General features: G+C 41.0%; 1 protein-coding gene across 5 annotated transcripts in view; it reads left to right on the top strand.

Annotated features, from left to right (window-relative positions):
* The window catches only part of myo16 (myosin XVI), a 123,631-nt gene that overhangs the window by 47,870 nt on the left and 60,496 nt on the right, over window positions 1-15,265 (top strand). For all 5 annotated transcript variants that reach the window (XR_003693756.1, XM_028591826.1, XM_028591824.1 and 2 more), the window contains 6 exons: window positions 6,270-6,378; window positions 8,647-8,771; window positions 8,927-9,052; window positions 12,163-12,238; window positions 14,520-14,670; window positions 14,808-14,958. Coding sequence is in view for 4 of the 5 variants with exons in the window: in XM_028591826.1 (XP_028447627.1) it covers window positions 6,270-6,378; window positions 8,647-8,771; window positions 8,927-9,052; window positions 12,163-12,238; window positions 14,520-14,670; window positions 14,808-14,958 (738 nt within the window). In the remaining variant the exon portion in view is untranslated. The remainder of the gene's footprint in view (window positions 1-6,269; window positions 6,379-8,646; window positions 8,772-8,926; window positions 9,053-12,162; window positions 12,239-14,519; window positions 14,671-14,807; window positions 14,959-15,265) is intronic.

The raw sequence follows: 15,265 nt of genomic DNA, 5'->3' as shown, positions 1-15,265 counted from the left end.
GAAGACAATATCCAAGAAATTCAAAAAAACTGATTCAACACTTTTAATCCATTTTTTTTTTCATTTTCCAGCTTACTCTATCAACACCAAGACATGTCTTCAGCTCTCACAGCTTGAGTGTCTTTTGATACTAAGTGCTTTTTTATTTCACTGCATATACTTACACACGCTGCATGCGTGTGCCCTTGTGCATGCACGTGTGATTTGGACAGTTTGTGGTTGTGAGGAGACTAGCCAAGTAAGAGAGGAGACTTGAAATTTGCATGAAATGTTTTTTTTTTTCTTCTTTAGGTTAGGATAAGCACTTTGAGTTTCTTTTCCTGGTATAATCAGCAGAAAAGACCAATGCTCTTCCTGTCAAAGGGTAAAAAATAGCTTCAGTCAAGCCATATTTCCGATAGAGATGCAATTTCCCTTCTCTTGTACATTAATTTTGACACCCATCTCCTCCACCACAGACCCTTCCAGTGCCCAGTCATTCTGCTGTGTTCTCTAGCTGCAGCCTTATCAGAGCTGTAAGTTGGAGATCTTCCCTTTAAATATAATGGCTTGGCATTTTAATGAGTAGTGGGACAGTGGTCTCGCCAGAGGAGCTTGACTGGCAGTTTTATCTTTGATTGGCACAGGAAGGAATAGTGCTGCTAATATGTACTAATCTATTGTGTCCTACTCCTCCATCTCTTCCTGTATTTCCCCTCCCCTCGTCCTCTGCTTCTCTGTCCTAGATTTCCTGTCTCTAGTTCCTTCATTGAAAAGCAGAGAGGTTTTTGCTGACAGAGATGTTACCAAGCTTGTCTTGTGGGGGGAAACGGGGGGAGGGGGTGTTTGATGAAAAGCCTGGGTACATTGTCGCTCTGTGTCCGGATTGGCAGTGATGCTAATTCTCTTATCTCCTGCCTCCAAACAGCAGGAGAGCAGTAAGCCATTTCTAAACTGTCTCATTCCAAACCCATCTCCAAATACTACCCTAAAGCTATTCCCAGCTCCAGCTCTGGTTAATGTTGGTCATTGAGAGCCTAGCGTGATTAACTGGCAGTTCAGGAGTACAGTGCGTTGTCTCTTAGCAAATGTAATCATGTCAGGTATTTATTTTTAGTCTTCATGAATGATTCCACAAAAATAGTACAGTGTTAGTGTGATATTTAGTTGTGAAAACAGTCTAATTATCAAACAACTAGATCAACCGCTTTACCTTTTCATATAAATTTCAACGCAGTCCAGTGTAGTTAGTCTTGGCTCATACACACATGCATCAGTATGCCTCAACAGAGGCTCTTGATTTCCACGTGTTACATCTTTGCTGGCCTTCTATTCAAAGCCACAGCCCACACAATACTTATCAGATCTTACTTCTTCTAGTGGCTTAATTATGTCTTCCTAATTTCATTTCTTATGAAACTATGAAAAGATGTGGTCAGTGATTAGACTTGCCCTAATTCTGCTTCACTTTCTCCTTGCGATAGAGTACACATTGTTGGAAATATGGACTCTTGAAGAACATAAAAATGGGTCTGCTGTCTGAAAATGTTTCCCACAAATGTACTTCAACTTGTGGTTTAAAAATGTATCTTTTCTCCTCTTTTTCTCTGTCATATCGTAGTTCTCTCGCTTTCATTCGCTAAACTTACGCCAGAGAAGATGTAGCAATGCAATAATTTCATACCTGGGAGACAGTTTCCGTTCCAAAATGTTATTTCTCATCTCACAGTTCAAACCCAGTGGGGTTACAGTTGTAGATGTGAAACACTTTCCATGCTTGTAAATGATGAATTTAAAATGTCTGAACTTTGAGTCCTTTGAAGTCAAACGATTAAAAGCAAGCTGCAAGCCCAAGGCTGCACTGAACTCCACTTCACACCAGTTGAATTTTATGTTGATAATGTAGTACTCTCTCCTCTAGACATAACACGTATATTGCTATGGTCTATAATGGCATGTATAACTGCTTTAATTGAAGTCCCAAACCTTCAAAGTAGAAAACAAAATGAATGGAAGATGTTTAAATATTTTCATAATTTCTAGTAAAAAAGAGAAAACTATTTGTTGATTTTGATCCACATGGGAGTAAATATTTTATGTTTTTTGAAGGATTGCCCTCAACTTTAGTGTGATTAAAGGTGCAATATGTAATATTGTATGTAATACTGGCAGCTAGTGGTTAAAATAGTTACTGCACTACCAATTCAAAATACTGGAGAGTCGTTTCCCCCCCTCCCTCGTGCCCAGACTCGAAGTTGACGGAGGTTGCCAGGCTGAGACCACAGCATTCACAACAATGTTGCTAGACGCTTTTCTCACATAGCCAGACATTACTCCACAGCACAGCCGAGTAGCTAACGGTAGATTCTGGCTATATTGACAGTCATAAAAGCCCGTGCTCACGCGGAGCTCTGTAACCAACTGACAGACACACTTTTTCGGCTTAAAATTACAGTATGAACCGCTAAAAACACAACAACCTCACTGTCCTCTCCACACGCCAGTCAGGCACACTTCCTCGGCTTAGAATTACAATACAAAACGCTAAAAATACCACTGCCTTGCTGACGGAACACACTTCATTGGCTTAGAATTACGGCAACAATCGCTAAACACACTGCAAACTCACAGTCCTCTCTTTCCGATTTACAGCCCCCCTCTTGTGGCTTAAAGTAACTCACCGTTGTCGGCTCCAGCCGCTGAAGAGGCTACACGCTGTAAACAGCCATGGGCTGCTTGCCTGGTCCTCCCGGTAACGTTAACAGTTAGCAGGGTTAGCATGGCGGCGTTAGCCAGGACCAGTCGGGATCACTTTACTGGCTATGTCTCAATTGTTTTTGCGAGTAACCAACTCGGGTACTCTAGCTATATAATTCAATGTGAGTACACAAATGTTGAAATGACATAAAATGCCCATCCCTAGTAGCTATGATAAATTAGCCTGAAGCTAATGCTTACCTGTTCAGGAGAAAATAAGCCAACTCTGCGTCCTTTTGGGATCCAAGCTGTCTCCATCTTTCAAATACATCTCCAATATTTACCAGGGGGTTGTTACGTCTCTGGTCACGCAACTGTTAGAAACATGCTGTTTTCTTTTTTTAATGTCATGTAGAATCTATCTCCGTTTGTTTGTTTGCTGCTTTTATGGCTGTACTACCGTTACAGCTGTAGCGTGCTGGGTTTACGTTTTTACAGGTACTGTATATCTGGCAACCCGGCCTGCCTGTCAAACTGGGCCGTTGATAACAACACACAGATCAAAACATAAACATAAATTCCATCACGGAATGTAAATTTCAAAAAGAAAAATACTCACATTAGCATTGTTGTCAGAAAAGATAGTATTTCAGTTTAACATGTTTCCTTAATATCTGATGAGGCATTGGTGTCATTTTTGGATTTATTACAGTACAAATATTACATATTGGAACTTTAAGTTGCAATATAGTATGTTTTCTTATCGTTGCATTAATAGCTTCATTATGGTCAATGCGAAAGAACAACAAGAAGTGCTTTATGGTAATTTAGAAAAAGTTAGATGATTGTTGTTTTTCCCACAGACTTTTGTTTACAACACATCACAACACTGCTGCATGGTGTATTACAGATGAGCAGATGTGTGCAATCAGTTGAGAATGATAAGGCCATTGCTCAATTGCTTCTGGTACATTTCTTTGTCACAACTCCTTGATAATGAAGTCTGATGTTCCATGACACTGGATTAAATTTTTTAGGAAAAGTACAGGTTCTTATTTTGAACCTTCATACAAATTTGATTTTAGATGGGAGAGTTAAAAAAATGTATCTCATAAATGTCAGTATAGATTTAAAGAAATACAACATGGGAACTCTTTACTTTGGATGATTTTGATTGGGCTGTGATAGTGTCACTGCCACCTGCACTGCCCCACGGAAAGCTTTCAGCACATATCTGCTAGTTGTTATTGATTATGTGGCAGTCACTGCATATTGCAACTGCCATTATGAACCACAGGAAGTGTATAACAGATTTCCATCTCTGGGACGTCCGAGATGTATTCATCATATTGAGGCGGGAAGCGCGTCGGGGTCAGAGGTCAACTTGTCAACCCCTCGCAGCCTGCGTGGCTGCATGCCAGCGCAGACTTGTTTAAATCTGTCAGCACTTATCATTTGAGCTCAGACACGTGATTAATGTCTCTGGTTTAATATCTCACACATCATGCTTCCTTCACCATAATCTGTGTCTGCTGGTCTTGGACTTGGACTTTGTGTGCCATCAAAAGGAATTTCAGATAAATCATTTCTGTAGTGACCCTTTTTTGTTATTGTTGTCAAATTGTGTACAACAAGGCTCAGGAGGTACAGCATTTTTACAGTTAGCAAATTTTTCACGGTACAAGTATTTATGTTGTTTATTGGCTTGCGATTGTTTTAAAGGACCAATTATTACGTCCTGGTGTAAAATGTGACTGTTTTTATGTTTCACATTTGTACATAACAATTCTCAAAAACACCTCATACATTTCAAGGTTTGTGCAGCTGTGTTTTGTACAGCTGTGAGGGAAGGCGGTCAGTGGGATAAGAGTGGCCTCCTGACAGAAAGAGCAAGATATATATCTGTCAGCAGATACCTTCATCCAGCCAGCTGCCAGACCCCTATTGGCTTTTACTGGACCATGAAGTGAATTGTCTGGGTTAGCACACCCTCTTACTACCCACTATGCAGCGTGCACACACTCGCAATAACACAAACTCACATGTTAACAGAGGCACCCCGAGTAGAGCTGTCAGGTTTATGAGGACATTGATTACCGTTTGGGGGCAAAGCACAAATCTAAGGAATATAGATGGAGCAGTCCAAATTTGACATTAGAAGCTAAGGGAGGGATGGGGGACGTGTGTGTGTGTGTGTGTGTGTGTGTGTGTGTGTGTGTGTGTGTGTGTGTGTTTGTGTTTGTCAGGGTAGAGGTGGGTAGAGACGGCATAATAATATCCACTCTCTCTGACTCACTCATCTCATCTTTTGCATTTCAAGCTGTGCTAGACGTTGCGATAAGGTTTTTTGTTTTCTCATGAATAGTCACGAAGCAGCAGTTGATTTTTTGAATTTTAATTAATTCTCTTTGTTAACCCCTAACTAACCCTCATAACTGAGCTAAAACAGCTCCCACTAGAACACACATATGGATGCACAATGAAACTGCAAAGCTCACCAGAATATTATCCCCTGATAACTGGAATTGACAGCCTTGTGCTGCCTTTATTGCACTGTAATTGCTCTGCATTTCTTAAAAGAAATATCTGCAAAACATCTTTCATAACTGTCTGATTTATAAATCAATTAAGAATTGCGAGTTTGCACTGAGGGTTTCAGGCTCCTTGTGGTTTTCAGAGCACTAAGGTTAACAGCTCTTGTGTTGTTCTGTCAGCTGGCTCCCTCCTTGCATTTTCAGCCCTTACCCTCCCTTTTTTCCCTTTTCCCTACCCCTTCCTCTAAGAGTCTGCCTAAGGACTAGGTCATAAATCTCTTTGCCGCACTGCAACTTGGTCGTTAGAATTCTATTAGCTGTAAATATTCAATAAGCATCCTCACTTAGAGTCCCCCGTGTCTGTTATCAGACCTGGTCCAGCTTCGATCGTTACACCGGCTTGTCTTTTATGGTTAAGTCAAACAACAGGAAGCGATTTATGGCTGGATGCTGACAATTGCCACTTGAAAGGATGTATGTTACTTTTAGTACCCAACCCCGAAGACGGGATGATAAAAATAAAAAAGGACAGAAGGAAGTCCACATCAGTATATATTGCATGGCTTATACACATTTCTGCTCTACTGGTAAAGCATTGCAGTGTTTTTACAAATGATGAGTGCAGTAGAGTTTCTCCATAAGAGAAACAGTCACAATATGGTTATGATTGATTAACGACAGTGCTGTCGTCAGAGTAACCGTCATTGAAGGAGCCTGAGGGAATGCCTCCCATGTTATCTCATGCTATAACAGAAGAACGCTCTGGCAGGGTCCTTGTTGAGCAAACACACATTAATCTTTTCACACACGCTCACCCCCGATGAACCCAGGTAACGGTAACCTACTTCATCGCTCTTTACCGCCCCCATGCAGTTATTTAATGAGTTCTTTAATTCACTGTATTGTCTGTTAATGTCTCCATGGTTCATCTCAGGTATATGCCTCTGGGAAGCCAAGATAATTGCGCTCACTTTATCATCGATTGAAGTCTGATGAATTACCCCGGCTAAAACTCAGTTTGTTTGTGTCTTCTCTCTTCCTCTCTGCTGCGCGTGGAAGGCCGGGGTGAATGTTTTGCTGCAGGACGTCAACGGAAACATTCCTCTGGACTACGCCTCCGAGGGAACTGAGACCAGCTACATCCTCCGAAAACACCTGGAGGAAAACGGTAAAGCTCTGTGCTCCTCTCATTTGTTTTGCGTTGCACTGTGAGACAAGAGAGGTAACATTAACATTTCACAATTTCATTCATCATGAGCTTCATCATCAGTTTGATTCAATGAAATACGGTGGCTTATTTCCATGGTATTACTGCCCTTTCACAAAGAAAAAAAATAAAACGTAGTGAGAAAAAGTAAATATGTCATTTTGTTTATTCAGGATTTAAAGGTGTAATGTCAATGGTTAATTTGTCATGCTCGCAGTTAAACAGGGGGTGGTCTGTGCATGTATGTCTGTAAAAGGTGAAGTATTCCCACAGGCCTAATGATGGTGGATTGTGATTGGGGCACTGGTCTCCCACAGAGAAAGGAGAAGGTCAACACAATAGCTGCGAATAACAGAGATAAAAGCACAAGAGAGTTGGAGGCACACAGAGACAAACGTGGTGGAGGCACAGGCATGGAGTGACAGAGGGAGAGGCAGGGAAAAGTGCCAGAGAAATAAAGAGAGACATGCAGAGAAAGGGGAACAGGAATCACGCTGACAACGCTAGACTGAAACAGATATAGACAATGATGGAGGGTCTTCCCTCATCCATCTGCCATTGGCCACGAGTTCACATGACAAATGCAAGCTTCTGACTGCAGACAGCTAACTCATCGAAGCTCAGACCACCCTACACACACACATACATGCACACACACACACACACACACACACACACATACACTCACACTCTGACTCCCCAGCCGCTGAATTTATTTAGACCTTTCTCTGCTTCTGTCTGCCAGCTCCCGTGGTGATCTCTCCCTTCTGCCTATAGTCAGCTCCCCCGATACCCCCTCCCCCCCTCACGCTGGGTTTTGCCGCCATGAAACACACACACTTACTCACACAGGCTCACTTTGCCTCTGTTGCTATAGCAACTTGCCTGTACATTCTCTATCCCCTTCAAGTTTGTGTGTTTGCGGGAAAAAGACAGACTGACTGTCCATGTGTCTCTACTTCAGGGAGAAGTAGAAATTCAGTTTGTTCTTGTTGTTGTAGCCGAGTCACTCGTGTTTAATGTTCTACTGGATTCCTCCCAGTATTGACACTGTAGAGAATACGATGTATCTTCTTTTATGGCAATGTTCCCATGAACATGTTTTTAAAAGCTGCACACCCTGTGACTCTCATTTATTTGCAAAGAGAAAGTTATTGATTAGCTAATCCAACCAGTCTACTTGGAAAAGTCTCATTAGTTAGTGCCCTAGAGCTTATCCAAGTGAAATATAGATTGATTGATAATCAATCCATGCTATTGCAGCAGCCAAGTCAGAGCCACTGTGTGTATATGATTATGGAGCAGTGCATTGATCTTCATAGTCTGGGATAGATGCCCTTGTGCCGGCCCAGGAGACGGGCTACAGTGGCCTTGAACCGTTGAGGTCAGGGATCTGTATGAGTATTGGATGACCTTAAGATTTTATTGAAGTGTCATCAACAGCAGGATTACTTTTGGTCACTTGATCTGCCATGCTTTGGTTTTAGCATGAGAGGGTTTCCTGTGTTCCGTCGGTTTGTGTCTGCCAGTGCTGTACATGAAGCCAGCATCCTCCCTAAAATCGCATACTTTAGTTCTGTTGTAATTCAGCACTGACACTGCACAACCTCTGTCAGAGAACATTGTGCTGAACTCAAACCAAATCCTGTTGAAAAATGTAGTTTTGCAAAAACTGGGGAATCTTTAACTGCAAATCATGTCAGAACCCTGTACTTGAATGTTACTCATCCCTACATATTGCAAAAGTCAACAACATAATTAGTTTGTTCTAAACATTTGATTCTTGGGTATGACGTTTAAATGAATAGTCCGACATTTTGGGAGTTAGATAAGACGATTGAGACCATTGATACCAGGAAGTCACTGCTCCCGGTCGTGAAATACTCCAGCACGTAATGTGCCGTAATACCACAACTTATATGTTTTACACTTTGTTTTTTGTATGGATGAAATAAACGAGATATAAAATGTTAATTAGCTAGCGTTAGAGGTGTCTGCTGATTTCCTTTGGACAGAGCCAGACTAGCTGTTTCATCGGTTACCAGTCTTTATGCTAAGCTACGCTAACCATCTCCAGTCCTCAGCTTTATTTTTAACGCACAGATATGTGCCATCGATATTCTCATCTAAGTTTTTGGTAAGAATGTGAGTATTTTCACAAAATGTCAAACTATTCCTTCAAGACATCTAAAGGCTTTCTGTAATGTGTGTCTCAATTGTGTTTTTTAGGGGTGGATGTGTCATCCATGCACTCCATGAAGACGCAGAGACCCAGCACGATGCTGTCTGACGTTAGACAGCTTGTAGCCACAGGGGGAAGTCTCAACCAGCCCAATGATGACGGTGTCACTCTGGTAAGTAAGGTCACATGTATGTTAGTGTGTATGAGTTGACCTTTTCTTTGTCCCTCTCTGCCTCTGGTCATGGTTTGTTCTCTTTCTTTAACTCAGTTTTTCATATGGCTTCTCCTATTTGGGTGACAACTTTCTCTTTTTCTGTCTCTCTGAAGCTCCACATAGCATGCGCCAGTGGTTATAGAGAGGTTGTGTCTGTGTTGCTGGAGAGCGGTGCGGACCCTAATCCTGCTGACAACAACTTCTGGACCCCTCTTCACCTGGCTGCTAAATATGGACAGGTAACTCAAAGCTGCTCAACACAATGTCAGAATGTTGTTGACATTAATGACATTAAGTAGTCTCTTAATTTCTACTCATCTAGCTATATTGATCCAATGTGATTGCAATCATTAATGAAATGGAGGAAATAACGAGGAAATTATTGATGGATGGATTGCTCCTCAGGTAGTTGCCTCCAGTTACTCTGCACACACTCTGATAAACTGCTCTTTTTGGGCCTATTGATCAGAAACAGTCAAACTGCTGGCATAGAGCAGCACTGCATGCATTTGTTACAACATTTTAGATTAGCAGTTTAATGGTCTCTCTTAGAGGAAAAGAGATTGATTTCTGGATGGGGCGGAGGTGAACTACTGGAGCGATGATATCTGGTGGTTTGGGAGGGTTCCAACTATGAAGGAAGGAAAGTGATCATGTTCACATCTTGCTGACCCAACTGGATATGTAATTACATTTCTGGGCCTGTGTGCTTGGGCTGCTGACAAAGAGAATTTATTCGTTTGGTATTTAGAGTCGCTCTCTACTTCTTTGGTTCATCTACCCTCAAGACATGTGTTTTAAAAATTCTTTCTTTCTCTCTGTTACCCTGCAGCCTTTCTCTGTTTCTTTCATACAGATCTGCTGCTCTTGGTTTTTTTTTCCCTCTCACACAATTCCTTTATCCAGTTGTTAGTTGAAATAATTATTGTTAAGTCAGTAGATATAAATGTACAAATCTTCCAGATAGCAATCTTCTAAATGGAATAATAACCTAACTTTCTGCATACGCAATTACACACAATTACTGTGTGTGTGTGTGTGTGTGTGTGTGTGTGTGTGTGTGTGTGTGTGTGTGTGTGTGTGTGTGTGTGTGTGTGTGTGTGTGTGTGTGTAATATGTAAGTGCATCTGACTTAAGAGTGGCAGTCTAGAGGATTGGATAATCGATTAAGTTTCCTTTGCAGTGCTAAATCACCTTAGCCGTCGTCTCTTTACTGGTGCCAGTGCTGTGTCTCCTGCATACCAATTACTCCCTGAGACTTCTTAACACTCACTTCCTGTCACCAGTCCCTTAAACTGACAGTGACACGTCAGTAATGCAGAACATTGTGGGTTCAAGATGTGTGTGTATACAGCCAACTAAATCACTGGTCCCAATAAGATGAGGTTTTGCTGATATGAGGCAGGCGCAAACTCTGATCAGACCCCATTCTGCAGGGTGGCGTACATTCTACAGAACACTGACCCTTTAAGAAGATACATGACCTTATTACCGCAACTAATTAAGCTTCCCTCTCTCGGTCTTATGATAAGATTCAGGCTCCAGGCGTCCTTGGTTTAAGTCAAAGCTTTTTAAGATGTGTTCTCTTGAGGGAAGAATTTATATAATTTTTGTGTGTGGATTTTTCAAACAAAAACGACAGGATGTTAAGATACAGCCCTACTGGGATTTGATTCATTTATTCAGTTTTAGAACTAAGGCACAGGTGGCAATAGTTTAATTTTTGTAAAGTACTTTATTGTTAATCTCAAGATTAATTTGAAAAAAAATAAGATTAATTTGAAAAGAAATTGAAAAGAACATTTGGCCCCTTACCAAAAACGTTTCTGTCCATCTGAATCAGCTATGAGGTTGCTCTGTCCCAACTGATCCCAATGTAATGACATTTTCCTGAATATACAGTAGTTGCCCATTGAAGAGTTCAGATCTTGTGGTGCCACTGACGTTTTGTCTATATTTATAGGGTGTGAGTGCAGCTGACAGGGTTTGTGGGCAGTAGAGATGCTGTAGACTCTTACAGCTCAAACAGCTGTTGACGTGGGTCAGGGCCAGTCTGCTGAATGTGCTTAGTCACTCACTCTTCCATACTGTAGAAGATGTCTCATTTACTATAGTACAAAGAAGTTCTGCTACTTTGGAACGGTCCTCCAGAGCCAGAGAAGACATTACACAGGGTTTTCTTTCTTACAGGCTGAGTAGTGCTGCTCATGATGAATAAAATCACCCTGATGTGTCAAATCGGTTAAGTGCCCCTTTGTTGTTTTTATAATATAGGTTTGGTTTTACTAAAGTGTGTGGGAAGCCTTTTTGATGCAGTAAACAGCTGAGAATCAGTTTTTAGTTTTACCAGCTGAGTTAACTTAGCTCAAACATAATACTATGGTTACTTGTTTAATACACTCTGTGCACCAGTTAAATCAAAGAAGTGGAAATATTTGAGGTGTCCTGATATACAACTTCAATGAAAAACATGTTCAGTCTTAACAGTGTTTGTTGCATTGCAGCTAAATATTGTGAATACTAAAAAGTAGGAGGAGATGCTTTAGGTATATTATGTTCCTAGAATGTTACCCCAGAATTTGCTCTGGTTGACTCTGGTTTTGTTTAATTATCAGCCACACTCTCATTCTCATTTTTGAAACAATGCCTTTCTGTTTATTGAACTGCTGTTTCTGGGTCATGCCATCTTTCATACATTACCAAGAAATGATGAAGAAGATTCTTGTCTATTATCAATAAATTGAGTCACACTTCAGATACTTCAACACAAATTGTACCCTAATCACAAATCAGTATTCACAGATCACATAGTGCGTCACACTTCTTCATTCAATGCAGCTGACACTCCACAGAGTCAAAGAATGTGTGGTGACAGAGAGAATGCAAAGAGAAGTAATGAGAAAGAAAGGAGAACAAGTCTGACTGAGTGCTTGTGTGAGCTTAGGTTAAAAGAAAAACCTAGACAGAACAATAGAGGATAGAGGTGACAGCCATCATATGCCACTGTGTGTAGAAATGAGGGTAGACGACTATGGGGTTCTTCGACTGTAACATGCGGTGGAAGATACGCTCATTATTAAAAGATCTCCTCAGTCAGGGGCAACACTTGTATAGACCTGTCATGTGTGACATGCACTGTTTGTATCATCTTGTCAGTGTTAAGATTCTAGGCATGTGTCACAGTATATCCTACATTTACATATGCAGTATACAGCTGCACTGTAGCAGTACATGTGGAAAAAAACACCTTGTCTCCTGAACAAAATATCTGCTATGAAATGTTTTTTTGTTCTTGCATGATGTTTTGGTTTTATCTAATGGAAATGGATGTGTGTGTTTTCGCCTACAGACAAGCATCGTTAGCCAGCTCCTGAGGCACAGAGCAAACCCGACTCTGTTGAACTGCAACCAAGACAAGCCCTCAGGTAACATATTCAGGCATTCACACAAATACACAGGTGCGCACGTAAACACACAAATATTGCTGCGCGATTGGGCAAACGTGCTTTAGCAAGCAAGAGTTAATGAAGCAAAGAAGCAAAGAAATGGATTTTGACTTATTCAGCTGTAAATGCATTAATAATCACTGTGATGATATAAAACACACACACAGTGAATGAGGCTTCGTTATAATCAGTCTCTGCTGAGCCTATCTGTGCACATCTCAGTGTATCTGTGAGAAAAACTCATTTATTAATAAAAGGAAGCATTAACACCTTTTACTCATGCCCGTACACACATACACACATGCACTGATTCAAATTGCGTATTACCAGTAATCAAAAGAGGATTGTGTGATTAATTTGCTAATGGTCATAAAGGTATCATATCATTATCAAGGGGCATGTATTATTCTTTTTTTAATATATATATATATATATATATATAAAATGGAAGCTTAGAAGATCCACAAAGGAGATCTTAATACAATTGATGATTTAAATAATGAGTTGCATGTATATGCACACATTCCTGCCGACTGCAGAGGGCGGCCGGTAATGCAACTTATTGTAAAAGTTGGCAAGAATAAGACAAATAGATGAAACGCCCTAAACAGACTGGAAACATCTCATCAGTTGCTAGCCAGGCCTGTATGTCAAATACTGAAATGAATGAAAAACTGGCTCTTTACCTTAAAGATTAGCCATGTCGGGGCTGATGTTGGCTTGGTGTCATGCTATTCCATTGGTGAACAGTCAGAAATGATAACACTCCAAGACAATTGGCAGTGGGCCAACAAAAGGCAGAGAAGATAAGAGAACTGGCAGCCGATGTAAATATTGATAGATTTGGAAAGTTTCAAAAAAGTGGGCTTTGCAAATGTTTTATGAGAAAGGAAAGGCATTCAGCAGATATGTAAGGCCTCAAATACACACAATGTGTTTTGAAGAGAAATACTGGCTATTAACATAACTGTGTTTGTTTACTAGAAAACTCCACGGGTACCTTAAGTCTTTGACATCTCTTCTTTTTCTCAGTAAATGCTCAGTCTCTATGTGTGTGTGTGTGTGTGTGTGTGTGTGTGTGTGTGTGTGTCTGTGTGTGTCTGTGTGTGTCTGTGTGTGTGTGTGATAGTGTTAGTTTACATATTTTCATTATTTTAATGTTGGAGTGAAAGCCATTATTGGCTGATGAGCCCGATCAATCTTGCATTTAAAGGGGGTGAATTCTCCGCATCTCAATCCTGAACAGAACCGTTATAAAACCATTCACTGAACCAGGCTGCTGATGAATGTAGTGTAGTCATTGTAAATGTACGAGGCGTCTCTTATGTTATGGTGATGAAATGTGTCATTTAGAGGGCCTCTGGGCTTCTGACCTCTCAATTGTGGGATAGAATATCATAGCTGCCTCTAACCATTTACTACCATGGCTTCCTCACACCTCGGACTGCCTCACTCCGGCCTTAATCAATAGCCCCTTCTAGCATGTAGGCTTAGAAAAGATGTGAGACAAGTCCTTGGAGACTGACACACCCCTCCCTCAGCAGCCTCATGACGAAAGAAAGCCAGACCAAGAGTCTAGGGGGTTGTCAGTCACACAGAAATAAAAAGACAGGGTGAAGCCATTCCCCTCCCTCTTGCCCTGTTAGACCTCATTACAGACGGGGAATCCTATCTCCCCCTTCCTGTTATGCATAGTTGGATTGATGCTCAGAGGGCTTCACATTCTGCACCAGTGCAGGCTCACGGATTGTGAAGGAAGGTTGGCATGGCGAAAGACTAGTAAACAGAAAGGTGTACTTGGTTGTTTTAGAGTGCAGAGTGTTATGGCCTTTAGCTTACAATATTACCATTATTATTTCATTATTATTAAGTAATATCATTATCACGATATTCAACAATGTTAGGGCATATTGCATATTTTCCTCATTTTGTGCAGCCCTAATAACTACCCTGAAATTGTGTCAGATGCTGCATAGTGTCGCAATATTTTCATCTGTATCATCTTTTAGTCTAATATGTTTAATATGTAAATAGTTATTTATTTCTTACTTATCTGATAATGTTATGTAGTCATTGTTTTCAGCTTGGTTTGACTAGTTTATTACTGAACCCAGCCATCACATCCTGCGCCACCCACCACCACAAGTAAATTCTCAGCCTGTGGGAAACATTGAATTTATATCAAATTAAACTTTGTGAAGTTCAAATATCTCAACAAATCGCTGTACTGATTTACCTGTCTTGTGTATCAATTCACCAGACATTTCTGCATCCGAGCCCATAGCTGATATGCTGCTGAATGCAGAGGAGAGCTGGCTGCAGAGACTAAAGGACCCCTCTGCTCCTCTACCCCCCACTGACCAACGCTATGATGGCGGTTTACACGACCTCAACACTCCTGTCAAGAACTTGTAGGTTAACAGTTTTATGGCCACAATTGTTGTCTTATGGTTACTACACAGACTGAAAATCATGTTTTTTTTCTCTCGTCATCCACTTTGCCCCAAATCTGCTTTTCCAACTCCTTGCCTATCCACCTATCACACAGGAACCCCTTGGGGCTCTCCATCTCCAAGCGTGACAGTCTGCTGGAGAAGTGTGCCATGTTCAGAGAGGCAAGTGGAGCGCTGAGCCGACAGCCCTTACAGGACAATGGCCTAGATGGCCCCTTTAGCTCTGGAGCCAGCAAACTGGAGCAGGTACCTTGTTGTCTTACACCTCCCGCACTACAAAAAACACAGTAAGGCAGTAAGGCCATAGATAATCCCAAAGGTCAACAAGAAGAAATATTTCATATTGCATGTGTTACTTTGCCTTGTTTTCATAAATGAAGAAGAGGCTTGCCACACACCAAAGAAACTCAACTTAAAAGTTTTACGTTTTGAAGTTTGTTTTTCAAATTAAACTGAATTTCAGGCTTTGCATTTCACATCTGCTTCATCAAGCTTACTTTTTATCTTGAACATCACATGCTATGTAATTATTTTGGTGTTTTATAGAAGTATC

The sequence above is a fragment of the Perca flavescens genome, chromosome 11 (assembly GCF_004354835.1).
Source record: "Perca flavescens isolate YP-PL-M2 chromosome 11, PFLA_1.0, whole genome shotgun sequence".
Classification (NCBI taxonomy): domain Eukaryota; kingdom Metazoa; phylum Chordata; class Actinopteri; order Perciformes; family Percidae; genus Perca; species Perca flavescens.
Note: the sequence above shows the minus strand (reverse complement) of the source record. Positions and strands in the feature narration are given on the sequence as shown.